General features: G+C 37.6%; 1 protein-coding gene across 4 annotated transcripts in view; it reads left to right on the top strand.

Moving 5' to 3' along the window:
• The window catches only part of ERC2 (ELKS/RAB6-interacting/CAST family member 2), an 847,094-nt gene that overhangs the window by 376,472 nt on the left and 457,187 nt on the right, over positions 1–13,435 (top strand). For 3 of the 4 annotated variants that reach the window (XM_037501575.2, XM_054694735.1, XM_054694732.1), the window contains exons 8-9: positions 6,080–6,217; positions 13,202–13,342. In XM_037501575.2, coding sequence (XP_037357472.2) covers positions 6,080–6,217; positions 13,202–13,342 — 279 coding nt within the window. The remainder of the gene's footprint in view (positions 1–6,079; positions 6,218–13,201; positions 13,343–13,435) is intronic. The other variant, XM_054694730.1, reaches the window with a different exon arrangement.

The raw sequence follows: 13,435 nt of genomic DNA, 5'->3' as shown, positions 1-13,435 counted from the left end.
AACATTGCTGTAGAGTCCCATTGAGCCAACTTATCCACCGTTTCACACTTGCCAGCAATGGCAAGCCCAAGCATCTCACAGCAGCTTCATTAGCAGAGCCAGGGCAGGACAACTTACCCCCAGTCCCCAAACCCATGGTATTATTAGCAAGCCATTCTGCCCCAGCAGCAGTATTAGCAAACCAGGGAGGTCAGCCAGAACTCACATATAAACTGAAGCACAAATCTGCCTGCTAAAATTGATGGTATAAATAGAAAAAGTAAACAAAGAAAACCTTCTAAGGTAGGTTTAAAATGTGCTTGATACAATCAAAAATAAATTGTCATGCCAAGAACTAGAAAAAATCACTATTTGAATAAGAAAACACAACGTATGTCAACACTGAGATGAATCAGATATTGGAATTAGCTGACAGAAGTTTTAGCATAGGGCCTCCCTGGTGGTGCAGCGGGTTGAGTGCAGCGCTGTGGAACTCTCCACAGCCTCTGCAGCACTGGTTCGATTCCAGCCCGGCCAGGAGAAACCCACATATAGTGGCAGACCTCTCCTGCCTCTCCCGCTACTCCCCTCAGCAGTGTATTTCAGTAAATCTACCAGTTCTGCTCCCCACTCTGTCTCTGGTGAATCCTCTCACCCTCCCATGCATCTGGCCTGTACCCCGGTTCTTCTATAAATAAATAAATCTTAAAAAAGTTTTAGCATAATTATGATAAAGTTGATTAAGTAATTACAAATTCCCTTGAAAAGAACAGAAAACATCACTGGAGGGATTCAGTTATAGAATGGAAATGACAAAAGAGAATCTATGAACTTGGACAGAGCAATAGGTCTGATGCAGTCTTAACACAGATGGAAAGTAGACTGGAAAAGAAAGGAACAGAGCTCAGGGACCAGTGATACAATAACAAAAGGTGATATAAAATATCATCAGAGTTCCAGAAGGAGAGGAGAAAAAGTATGGGATTGAAAAAACATTTGAAACAATAGCAATAAACTTTCAAAATTTGATAAAAGATATAAATCTATAGATTCAAAATGATGAGTGAACCCCAATAGAATAAACCCAAAGACATCTATGCCAAGACACAACATATTTACATTTATTTAAAAAAATCCTTAAATCAACCAGAGAGAAACTATTCAATATTTAAAGGGAAGTGGATACCAGTTTAAATGGCATTGGCTTTCTCATCTGAAACCATGGAGGCTGGAAAGATTTGGCACATTATTCAGGTGCAGAAAAAACAAAACTATATGTAAATGGTCATAATATGCCAGTTTAAATACAAAAATTGTCAGAATGTTTTTTTTTTTAAAAAGCAACACAGCTATATGCTATCTATAAGATGTTAATTTAAAAAACAATGATATAGGTATATTGAAAATATAATATGGAAAATATTTATCATGTTAAATCAACCTTAAAAAGGGAGGAATGATGTATTGATATATACAGTAGATCTGAGCAAAGAACATTACTAGGACAGTGGGTGATGTCATATTAAAATCATTAATTCACCTAATAGATATAGCAATAATAAATGTGCATGTACCAAACAAAGTAACTTCAAAATAGATGAAGTAAAATTTGATGTAAATAAAAGGAGAAATAGACACAGTTAAAGTTAGTACTTCAACACCACACTATCAGCAATTGAGGTAACAAAATACAGAAAATTAGCAAAGACATAAAAGAAGTGAACAACTCTATAGATCAAGAGCTAATTTTCATTTACAGAACACTCCACTGAACAATATCAGATTACACATTCTTTTTAAGTGTTCATGTAGCATTTACTAAGACAGACCGTACACTGTTGTAAAATATATTGAAAAGAAACTCTGACCTCATAGAGTATGTGGTGTGACCATAATGACATCAAATTGGAAATCATCAATAGACAGGAGAACCTACAAATAATCCATGGTTCAAAGATGTTAAGTAAATAATCCATGGTTCAGTGATAACTTCTGATAATAAAATGATGAAAGAATGAAGTAAAAAGAAAAAAGTGAAAATGTTGTCACAACACTTTTATCTTGAAACTTGAACACACTTCAAAATTTGTGGAGAACAATTATAACAACCTGAGAGGGAAATTTATAGCTTTAAATGCTTACATTAAAAAAAAGAGGAAAGATTGCAAGTAAATAATCAAATTCTTTTCAATATAAACTAGAAAAAGAAGAACCAAAGATACCAAAGCAAATAAAGGAAGGAATTAATAAAATTAAAGCAGAAGTTAATAAAATTGAAAGCATAGAAACAATAAAGATATCTATGAAATTCAGAGCTGCTTCTTTGAAAAAGTATCAGTAAAATTGATAAACCTCCAGCAACACTGACAAGTTAAAATAGAGAAGATATAAATCACCAATGTCAGAAATGAAACAGGAGATATCATTTCAGATTCTGTAGCAATTAAAATGTGGAGGAATATTTTAACTTTATAGTCATGAATTTGATAACTTATAGAAATGGATCAAAATGCTCAAAATCCACAAACTATCAAAATTCAACCAAGGTAAAATTGATAATCAGTGTAGTCTTATAACAGCTAAATACAGTGAACTTGTAATTTCAGAGCTTCTGAACAGGAAATTTCCAGGCCCAAATAGACCGAACATTTAAAGAACTAACATTAGTTTTACTCAATTACTTTCTGAAAAAGGATAGAGGGACTATTTCACAACCAATTCATGAGATTAGTATTATCTTGACAGAAAAAGACAACAAAAAAGACAAACAGCATACAAAACAATCCAAAACCAAAACTGTAGTCCATTATTTTTTATGAACTTAGATATTCTCAAACAGAATATTAGAAATTCTCAACAGAATATTAAAAAAGCAAATGCAAAAAATCATAGAAAGAATAATATACCTTGATCAAGTAAAATTTATTCCAAGAATCAAAGGATTAATCAACATAAAAATGATTCAACAAAAATTGATCAAGCAGTATATCACATTAACAGAATCAAGGGAGAATACTACTGGATCATCTCAATTGAAGTAGAAAATACATTTGACAAATTTGACATCTTTTCATGTTAAACATACTCAAAAAACTAGAAATAGAAGGACACTACCTTGACATAATAAAAGCCAGATATGAAAGATCTATCATACCCAAAGGTAAAAGGCTGAAAACGTTTCCTTACTATCAGGAGTAAGGCACTTAGTTAGCAATTATATATAAGTGTGAGTTTGCAGACTTGCATAATGTTTTAAATGCACCAGCAGCCTGTAATTACCAGTAAGTTGAACAATTTATTTATTTATTTATTTATTTATTTAAAACCCCAGGTTCTGAAATTTTTTTTTTTTTTTAAGATTTATTTATTTATTTATTTATACAAGCACTGGGTACAGTCAGAAGTGCGGGAGGGTGAGAGAATTCACCAGAGCCAGAGCGGGGAGCAGAGCAGGCAGAAGGACCGAAGTACACTGCTGAGGGGAGCAGCGGGCGGCAGGAGAGGTCTGCGCGCCATGTGGGACCCTCCTCTGGTGGCCGGGGAGCAGCCGGGGATCGAACCGGCGCTGCAGAGGCCGCGGGCAGCTTCGCAACCCAGCACTCAACTGCTGCACCACCGGAGAGGCCCGAGTTGAACAATTTAGCTTTGCTTTATGTTATTATTTTTTACCCATCTATATTAATTATTTTTATCTAGAAATATAAACTAAAAATGGACTGTAATCTCACTGACTAGATAATCCCAGCAGGCATTAAAAATTAATAAAACTGACCTGCTTGGGAAATTAAAGCAGAAAACTACAGAAATGTACAAAAAGTCTAAAATACACTTCCTTGTACTTTCTGTACTCTAGACTGTTTTCCATAGTCTCATGCACTGTAAACATTACTTACGATTTTTTCTACAGAAAATCTTTTATTTCAATAGCCAAAGTGTGTGTGTGTGTGTGTGTGTGTGTGTGTGTGTGAGTGTGTTTCTAGATGTATCTTTATTTACCCTTTTTTTGGGACTATATTCACCACACTGTTCTGCACCTTGTGTTTCCTATTGAGAATTGTTCTTGGAGATCTTTGCACAATAATTTTTAAAGTGTTTTATCCCCAGCTCTAGAATTGTGTCCAATTCCAGATTTCTTGCCTGCAGTATCATTGACTCTTAGATGTGAGAGAAAGATATATGTCACGCATATATTCCCAGGTCCCATCAGTCCAAATCTTTCCAGTCCTTTGCTCCTGCCTGCAGGCTGATGTATCCTCTGCCCTGCAACCTCCTTAGAGGTTCTGGTTATTTGGGGAGGCCCTTCTCCCCTGTCCAGGACACTGTCTCCCAGGGTGGTCAGGAGTTGCCAAATCAGTTTGCTTGGAACCACCATGGGTTTGCACATATACGTGTACACAAATATACCCGAGGGTATGGGTGTGCTCAAAAAAAAAAATACACTGACAATCATCTCAGTTGCTAGTTTCTTCTCTGCACTGACTATTGTTCTGATATGTAGCCATCCATATTCTTGCTCACTCATGTATTCATTTATGCTGTGATATAGCTGCATGAATACTCAGCTGGAATGGAGGGAGCATTTGTTTTGACTGCAGAATACTATGCCTTTTCAGCTCCTGTGTTTTCCATGCAGGAACAGTACATTCTCACAGTGGTAGCTGGATGGAAAACACTGCATTTTGATGGAGAAGGTTAATTACTTGTCCAGTAACCGGACTTTCAGGGTGTTTCAAGACAGAAGACATGTCTTATTAAGAAGATACATTGGCAAAAAAAAAAATAAAAATAAAAAATGGAAGCAACGCATGAAGGCAGGAAGGTAGAATGGAAGGAGAAATAGGTCATCTTTGTAGCCCATATCATTGTAACCATTGGGAAAAGTAGCAAAGACACACATCACTCATACTGAGGAGCAGCAGTGTCAGTCTTTGCATTCAGAACTATTTTGCTGCTGCTACTACTGCCACCTCCTGTTTTACCCTCCTCCTCATTATTACAGCTATCATTTTGTGTACCACCATTCCTGATTCAATCTAAATGAAACAGGTAATCCAGAAATTTGTTTGAGTCACACGTTGGAAAAATGCATTTGGAATAATTTCCTGAGAAAGCCTGGGTGCAGAATACAAATATTTTGAATGGACTTATCTTAGGGTTGTACTGCTTTTTTTCCTTGTCATTTTAAAACCCTTAATATGAATAAATTGTTTGTACAGTGAGGCTTTTTAAAAATCCTTAGATAAGAAATACATGGTTTGAAAGCAAAGAATAAAAGCATGAATGATAATGTATGCAATGCCTGGGAGAAGGTCCTAGCTGCTGCCGCTGTGGAGCAGGCGTTATAATCGGCTATTCGGTGTGTTTATTTCAGGCAGCAGATAGTGGATAAAAGTGACTGGTTGGTTGCCAGCACATGACTTAGTTGCCAAATGGAGTGTTTAGTACTTGTTACATTTGATTTATATCATAAGTTCTTCCCATTAACAGTCTACTGGTGATAACCTACTTGGCTTTTCATGTTCCTTTGAAACAGCCACTTGACAACATTTGACATATCACAAAGTTTAATACCGAATAAAGGCCTGAGTGAATGCCAACACAGGTTCTGCCGTGTGCTGATAGGGTGTTTGTACCCAAAAGATGTCTGTTCATTGAATAAATAAATGCTACAGATGTGTTTCTTTGATTCACTGTGTAAGTTAGGTCTGTGGACTTAAGACTTAAAGGGCTGGTGAAAGTGATAGAAATAGAAGTAATAGGGCTTATGTGTCCGAAGCACTTGAATTTATATGAAAGGACATATACGCTCATCTACATTGTTCTTTAAGTACAAAGTTTGAATTGCATGGAAGAATGAAGCTCTCATCAAGATGGTCCAGGATCGAAGTCAAAGTGCAACCTCATAATACTGACAATTTGTACAGTGGGGCTTTTTTTTTTCCCATTTTAAATTGGATTCCACTGGTCTACAACACTGTGTGTGACTCAGAGGTATGGGATCACATTTGTTCAGATGTTTTTTATTTTTTTTTAAACAGGTCTACTTCAGACCTGGATATGTAATAAAATTTGCATTAAATATAGTGATTTTTATTTTCAGATTGAAAATTTGCAAGAACAACTTAGGGATAAAGACAAACAACTGACCAATCTGAAAGACAGAGTGAAGTCCTTGCAGACCGACTCCAGTAATACGGATACAGCACTGGCGACGCTTGAGGAGGCTTTGTCAGAGAAGGTGAGCTTGAACTAAAAAGCAGGGGCATCAGGATTTAGGGAAATATGCTTGGGAGAAGAGGATGCATTTAAACATGCCTGCTTTTCTCCATGCGACTGACACCACCCTCAGTCCCAGCTGGACCTCCCCAGCTTAACCCTCTTAATTAGATGGTACTGTGAAGAAGCCAGGGTGGGCTTTGAAATGCAAACCTGCTCACATCATCTTGGCCTTACTTAAGTATCTTCACTGGCTTGTCATTATTCTTAGGATGATACAAGTTGATAGCCTTAACCTGGCTCAAAGGGTTCATCCCTTCATCTGTCTAGCACTTGTCTGCAAAGTCACCTCTCTGTTACCACCTCTTAGCCCTCCCTTCCACCCTCCCTCTCTTTCTTCTTCTCTCCCTCCCTCCAACCTCATACCCCATCTCTTTTTACTCTAGCTTTGATTTTCAAGTGTACAATATTACCTCTTGGCTCAGACCCTTTGCACATACTATTACCCAGCCCAGAATGTTCTCTACTCTGTGCAAATGTAATTCCTCTTCTGATAGCTCAGCTTCCTGAGAAGCTATATTGCACAAATGTCAAGAATGTGAACTTTAGGATTAGACTGCCTGGTTCCAAATCTTAGGTCTGATAGTTACTTCTTTGGACAAGTTACTTAACCTCTCATTTCCTTAGTCTCTTCATTTGTAAAAGGAAATGGAGGAATTATCATTAGATTAAATGACCCATGGGTTCCCCAGGCAGTGTATCTTAAAGAAGCCTTTTTTGATTTCTACTTCAGAATCACCAGGATGTGCCTGTTGAAAATCTAAATTATTAGTCCCTCTACACCTACTGTATCAGAAACTTGAGTAGGGCTTGGGAGCCTGCAATTTAGCAACCCTCCCAGATTATAGGGATATATAGTATAACTTCACAACCATTGTTCTATTCTGAAAATATAGAAACTAAAACAAAACTAACCATATTTCTATAGCTAAAGAGTTTTCATGTACCTATTAAAATTATAAACTTACAACTTCAGGACTAAATTTGTTTTAAAAAATTATGTTGTATTGTACCACATATAATACATTATGTGTATTATACCACATCAAGAAGATGTGGTACAATACCCAATGGAATATTATTCAGCAATCAAAGAAGATAAACTCATGCAATTTGCAGCAACATGGATGGAGCTGGAAGGGATTATGCTCAGCGAAATCAGCCAGAAAGAAAAAGAAAAATACTGGATGGTCTCACTCATAGCAGGAATCTAGAAAACCTAAATAAGGGACCAGGAAAAAGAATAACTATAATAAATTAGAAATCAAAATCAACAAGCAATTATAAACCAAAGACGCACTGCAGTGGGGGGAGGAGGAAGTGGGATCAAAGCAAGGGGGTGGTGGGAATTTTATGGGGACTATAACCAAGGTGAAAATGCATACATTATGCAAAAATGAAAAATTATGTAAAAATATATAAAATTAAAAAATAATAAAAAATAAATTTTTAAATGAGTAACAAAAAATATCTATCATGGAAAAAAAATTACGATGTTCAAGCCAAACAGAATAACTCTGTGGGCCAGCTTTGGCTTTGAATAATTTCCAAACTTCATTTGCACCTGATATTTAGTCTTTCACAGTAATAAAAGCTAACAGGAGGGAATTTTCAGAAGTGTCAAAACCAGAATGCTAGTGTACTTGGATAGCACAGACAAAAATGTTGGCTGGGAATGGGCAAAAGATAGTATCATGGGACAAAAGATAGTAGATTTACTGTATTTATTGCAGTGGGTATCAAACTTCTGGTGTATCCAAATAATCTTATTATATGGGGAGTGTCTTAAAATACCTTTTCCTGGTGATTCTGGTTCAGTTGCTCTGCTGTGGGGCCTGTGATTTTTAGCAATCATGCTCTGTGATTCTGATGCAGATGATCAAAAGCCTATACTTCGAGAAACACTAAGTCCATACTCTTCCATTGTAAAGATGGAAAAGGGAACATAACTGTAGGGTTAAGTTCAGATATTTCAGCTGTATATATATATATATATATATATATATATATATATATATACACACACACACACACACACACACACACGCACACACACCCTTCCACCCCCCCCCACCCCCATACCCATGACAGCTTTCCAGGCTGGTGCTTTCCTTTCTACACACAGACTTCTCACCTGTTACTAAAGCTCAGGTGTTTTAATTTAATCAATAGCTTTGACCCATAGGGAGCTCATCACATTAATGAAACCAGGCTTAATACTTTGGTCTCAAAATAACTCTGAGTAAAAATAAAACCTAAGAAAAAGATTGGTATTTAATTATGACCAGAAAATGGGCCTCCACTTTTGTTACCAGGCAGATAGAATGTATACGGATTAAGAGAATTGACTGGGCCCAGAGCACCTAGGTTTGCACCCTAGATCTGTCATGTGATAGATGTTATTACCCTCTCTCATCCCTTATTTGTAAAATTAGATAATAATGGTTATCTACCCTGGAGGGTCATGATGAGGATTAGAATAGAGGTAAGATTTAGGATAGCACTTGGCACACAATACCCCGATATTAAACATTAAATATCATTATTACTCTCCATCACTCAAGCTATAGCTCATAGCTCTCTTATCCAGAACACCTTCCTCTAAACATTGAGCCCTCACTGCTCTCTCCATTTCTGGATTTCTCTTAAGAGTCATTTCTCATTCTCGCATTTGATGACATGCAGAGTTGTGATTTCAGTATTTCAGTCTTAATATTGCTTCCCATATAGATTGTATATCCTTGGTAGGGGGAACCATGTTCCTTACTTCTGTTGGATTTCTACAACTCATGGCCCAGTCCTGGCTAATTACTGGATACTTAAACATCCCTGGAGTGTGTTCACCCTTCTGAAAAATAGGGATGCAGTATAGTATATATGGTTCTATAGTGGCTCGAGTGTAAAGACTTATATTCGCACAAAAATCTCTGAAATATTTATAGCAGCTTAATAGCTAAAAACTGGAAGCTATTTAGGTATCCTTTTTCCAGTGAGAGTAAACAGAATGTGGTCTCTACATAACCTGGAACACTTCTCAGCAAGGGAAGGTATGAGCTCTTGATACTTGTAACAACCTGGAGGAACTTTCAGTGAATTGAACTGTGGGTAAAACAGGGCCTCCCTGATGGTGGAGGGATTAAGTTTCAGCATTAGCACTTTGTTGGCCAGACTTTGATCCTGGCCAGGGAGCTGACCCACATATGGCACAGCAGACCCTTCCTATCTTGTCTGCTGCTCCCCTCAGCAGTGTATTTCAGTAGATCTGCCTGTTCTGCTCCTCATTCTATCTATGGGGAATCCTATCACCCCTTCCCATTTCTCGCCTACACCCCAGTTCTTTTACTGAAAAATAAATAAAATCTTTAAAAATATCAACTGTGTGAAAACAGCCAGCCCCCAAAGGTTTAATATTTTATGAATCTATGTAACATTCTTGAAATGGCAAAAGTATAAAAATAAGACCAGATTGATTTCTGCCAGCAGTTAAGGAGGGGCAAGTAAAGCAGAGAGGAGCAGCAGAAGGGACCCCAGTGGGGATGGAAATGTTCTAGGTATTGATGGTGTCAGTGTCAATATCCCAGGTGTGATATTTGCTATAATATATTTGTCCTATAAGATGTTACCATTGGAGGAAATGGGAAGTATACAGGGGTCCCTCTATATATTTCTTACAACCTCATGTAAATGTATGATTAACTTAATAATCAAATATTTAATTTATAAAAATCATAAATTTTTATAAATTTTATAAATTGTGTTATTTCTCAAGTCTCTTTTATTTTTTATTTTTCTTTAAAAGGACATTTTACTAAAAGATAGAAGGGATTAACAGTTTTAAAATCAAGTCTTACATCATTGTTCATTTTTAAACAATATTTGCTTCCCCCCACCCTCTCAGGTGTAGTCCCCATAGTGTCCTTCACCAATGCACCCGTGCACCATCACCTCAGTCCCCTGTGCTCTTCCCTCCCTCCCTCTGATCCCTCCCTCTCCCTCCTCCTCCCCTGCAGGATGTCTCTGATTTATAATTGTCCGTTTTTGCTTTGTTGTGTTTTGTACTGTTATTATTTTCTTACACTGATGTCTTATTGGGTTCCCCTATATTCCTGTTATAAGTGAAACCATCCAATATTTTTCTTTTTCCTTCTGGCCTATTTCACTGAGCATAATTCCTTCTAGTTCCATCCACGTAGCTGCGAATGGCATGAGTTTATCTTTTTTGATTGCTGAATAATATTCCATTGTGTATATATGCCACATCTTGATCCAGTCATCTATTTTTGGGTATTTGGATTGTTTCCAGATTTTGCCTATTGTGAATAGTGCTGCAATAAACATAGGTGTACAGGTGTGCTTTTGAATCAGTGTTTTTGTGTCCTTTGGGTAGATCCCTAGGAGTGGAATTGCCGGGTCATATGGTAGTTCCATTCTTAGTAGACTGAGGAACCTCCAGACAGCTTTCCATAGTAGTTGGACCAGTTTGCACTCCCACCAGCAATGTAAGAGAGTTCCTTTTTCACCGCATCCTTACCAACATTTGTTGTTGCTTGTTTTTTGGATATGTGCAGTTCTTACTGGTGTAAGGTGGTATCTCAATGTGGTTTTGATTTGCGTTTCCCTGATAATAAGGGATGTTGAATATTTTTTCATATGCCTGTTGGCCATTTGTGTTTCCTCTTTGGAGAAAGGGACTCATCTCTTTTAGACCAATTCTATTTTTAGGAATAAAGTTTGTTGATTTTAGTTTTTTAAAAAAAAGCTGGGAAATGGGTCCAGTGAGATAAAAAGACTTGTCCAGAAATGAGAATTCTGGACATGTGTGGCACCATCCCCCGAGCAGATAACAGCAATCGTTGAGGTGCTAGCTTCTTACCCAGCACTCCAGGAAGCCACTTCTATTCTAAGTTGGTCCTTGCTTGGGAATTGGTTTCCTCATTTGAACTATCCCAAGGCCTCACAGCTCAGGGATGATGGAATGGGACTGTAACTTTAACTGTTTGATTTTTGTGCTTTTGACAACATCAGATCGCCTTTAATGGGCTCTCCCTCACAAGTTACATTTTTATCCACACTTAATTGTGCAGATCCGTTGGAACAAGATATGGTGCAAAAATATATTTAAAAATTGTGGACTCATGAGAACATTTAATGATTTGCTATCTTTTGACTGATGAAAAGAACCCATTAGGCACTGTTCACCATTCCACTTGCATTAGGACACCCCAGGAAGTGTGTTATTCTTTGTCATTTCCAGGAACTTATTCAAATGTTCCAAGCATGCAAAAAATAATGCTGCTTAGTGACTTAAAACTGAGTATGACTTAGTTCTAGGATTGACACAGAAACTGAAGAGACAGGTCCCACAGTATTTTTAAAGCTAGTCCCGCCAAGTCTTGTGGTAGCCACATAGCAGATAAGCAGTTGAGAAAGCCAGATAGGCCACTGCAATTCAGTTCCCATTTAGTGATAAAGCACAAATAGATTAGACCTGTGCAGAACCAGATGGGTGTACAAGGAACACTTGCCAATGCAAATAAGACTAAAACAAGAACACATTGTTGGAATTTCTGCAAGTTAGTTGTTAATCAAGTAGATCATGGCATATTAGGGCCTTTTAGCACATGTTTTTGACATCTGGCCCTGTGCAGCTGACAGTTAAATTAGTTTTGTGATTGACGGAGAAATATTTTGTAGTATTGAATCATCAATAACACTTAAAAACATTATAGTGCTTGCTGATTTTTTTTGTCATCAATGCCCAGTCAATAGTACAAGGGCTTAGAGCAAATCAACCTGCTTTGCAAATGACTCTGACACCTTCTAGATGTTAACACACATACTTAATTTTATTGCCCTTACTTTGAAGCCATGATTATTCCTAATTTGAGTTCTTGTTCCTTCCATCCGCCTTTTTAATTGCCTGTTGTATGTCAGATGGTTTATCCAACCCCAGGTTAAAAGAGTCATACCAGAGTAGTGTTTCCATTTCAATATGAAAGTCAAGGACAGATCAGACCTTAGACCTCTTTGAATGGCCCAGGGATATGAATGTGGCAGTGTGGTCTCTGGTGTGCAGCTAGGACTCAAGAGAGCCCTAAGTCCCAACGTAGACCTTCTGTTGATGAGCTGGGTTTGGTTGAATGAGCAAGCTGGCTTCCTTGAACTGGATTCTGATTTCTACAATGTTACCAGTAGCACTTGTTCAGACCTTGCAGCTGTGATGAGGACTAGACAAGAAGGCTGCATTATGTAGTATCTAGAATGAAGTAAGCTCCCAATAGAGGAAAGCTGCTGCTTTATCTTTGCTCAGATTCAAGCAATATTTCAGGGTCTTCGCTGTTTGCCAAGAAGCCATTGAAAAAATATGGAAGTGAATAAACATTTCCAGACACATTGGAAAACCATTATACAATGAGCTTATTCTTTATTTTGTCTCAAATTATAATTGCGAATTCAACCCTAAGTCCTGGAGGGCTAGGTCATACCACATTTTGATCCACATTTTCTAGCCAGAGAAGAGTCTTCAGAAACCAAGAGAGGTTCTTTGGTGTTGAATGGGAAAACCCAGCAAAGAGCCATACAAGAGCTTGGTTCTGCTTCTTTCCCTTGCCAAGGCTTTGGCAAGCCTACCTTCTTGATGTTAAGTCTCCCTGTACTGGAACTGCTCTTTAAATCTACCAGGTACTACCTTGAAAGGCCTCAGAGAATGAACAGTAAGCTGTCTTGCTGCCCTAACTTTTACTAATAAGCTAAAGCTATATTCATTGTCTTTGTCCATTGTTGTTATATACTACTTCTCTTTACAATTTTGCATATCTTGTGTGTATTGGTTTTTGTAGATCATTTCTTGCTTTTATTACCTCTGATTTCCTTTTGTGGGGTGCGTTGGTATGTATACTGCTGGGCAGTTTCCTGACAGTTCTTTTTTGGCAATTGTGTCTCACAGGAGAGAATAATTGAGCGTTTAAAAGAGCAGCGGGAGAGAGATGACCGGGAAAGACTAGAAGAGATAGAATCCTTCCGAAAAGAGAACAAAGACCTAAAAGAGAAGGTCAATGCTTTACAAGCTGAACTCACTGAAAAAGAGGTGAGTCACGAAAAACAAGTGAATGACCTTCACAGTCCCGTTAAATCTACATTCACCATGGCCTCATGAAGCTGAAGACTCAGTTTGAGGGAC

This window comes from Talpa occidentalis, unplaced genomic scaffold, assembly GCF_014898055.3.
Source record: "Talpa occidentalis isolate TD23 unplaced genomic scaffold, MPIMG_talOcc4v2.1 talOcc4.10, whole genome shotgun sequence".
Taxonomy (NCBI): Eukaryota; Metazoa; Chordata; class Mammalia; order Eulipotyphla; family Talpidae; genus Talpa; species Talpa occidentalis.
This window is presented reverse-complemented; position numbering and strand designations above follow the sequence as displayed.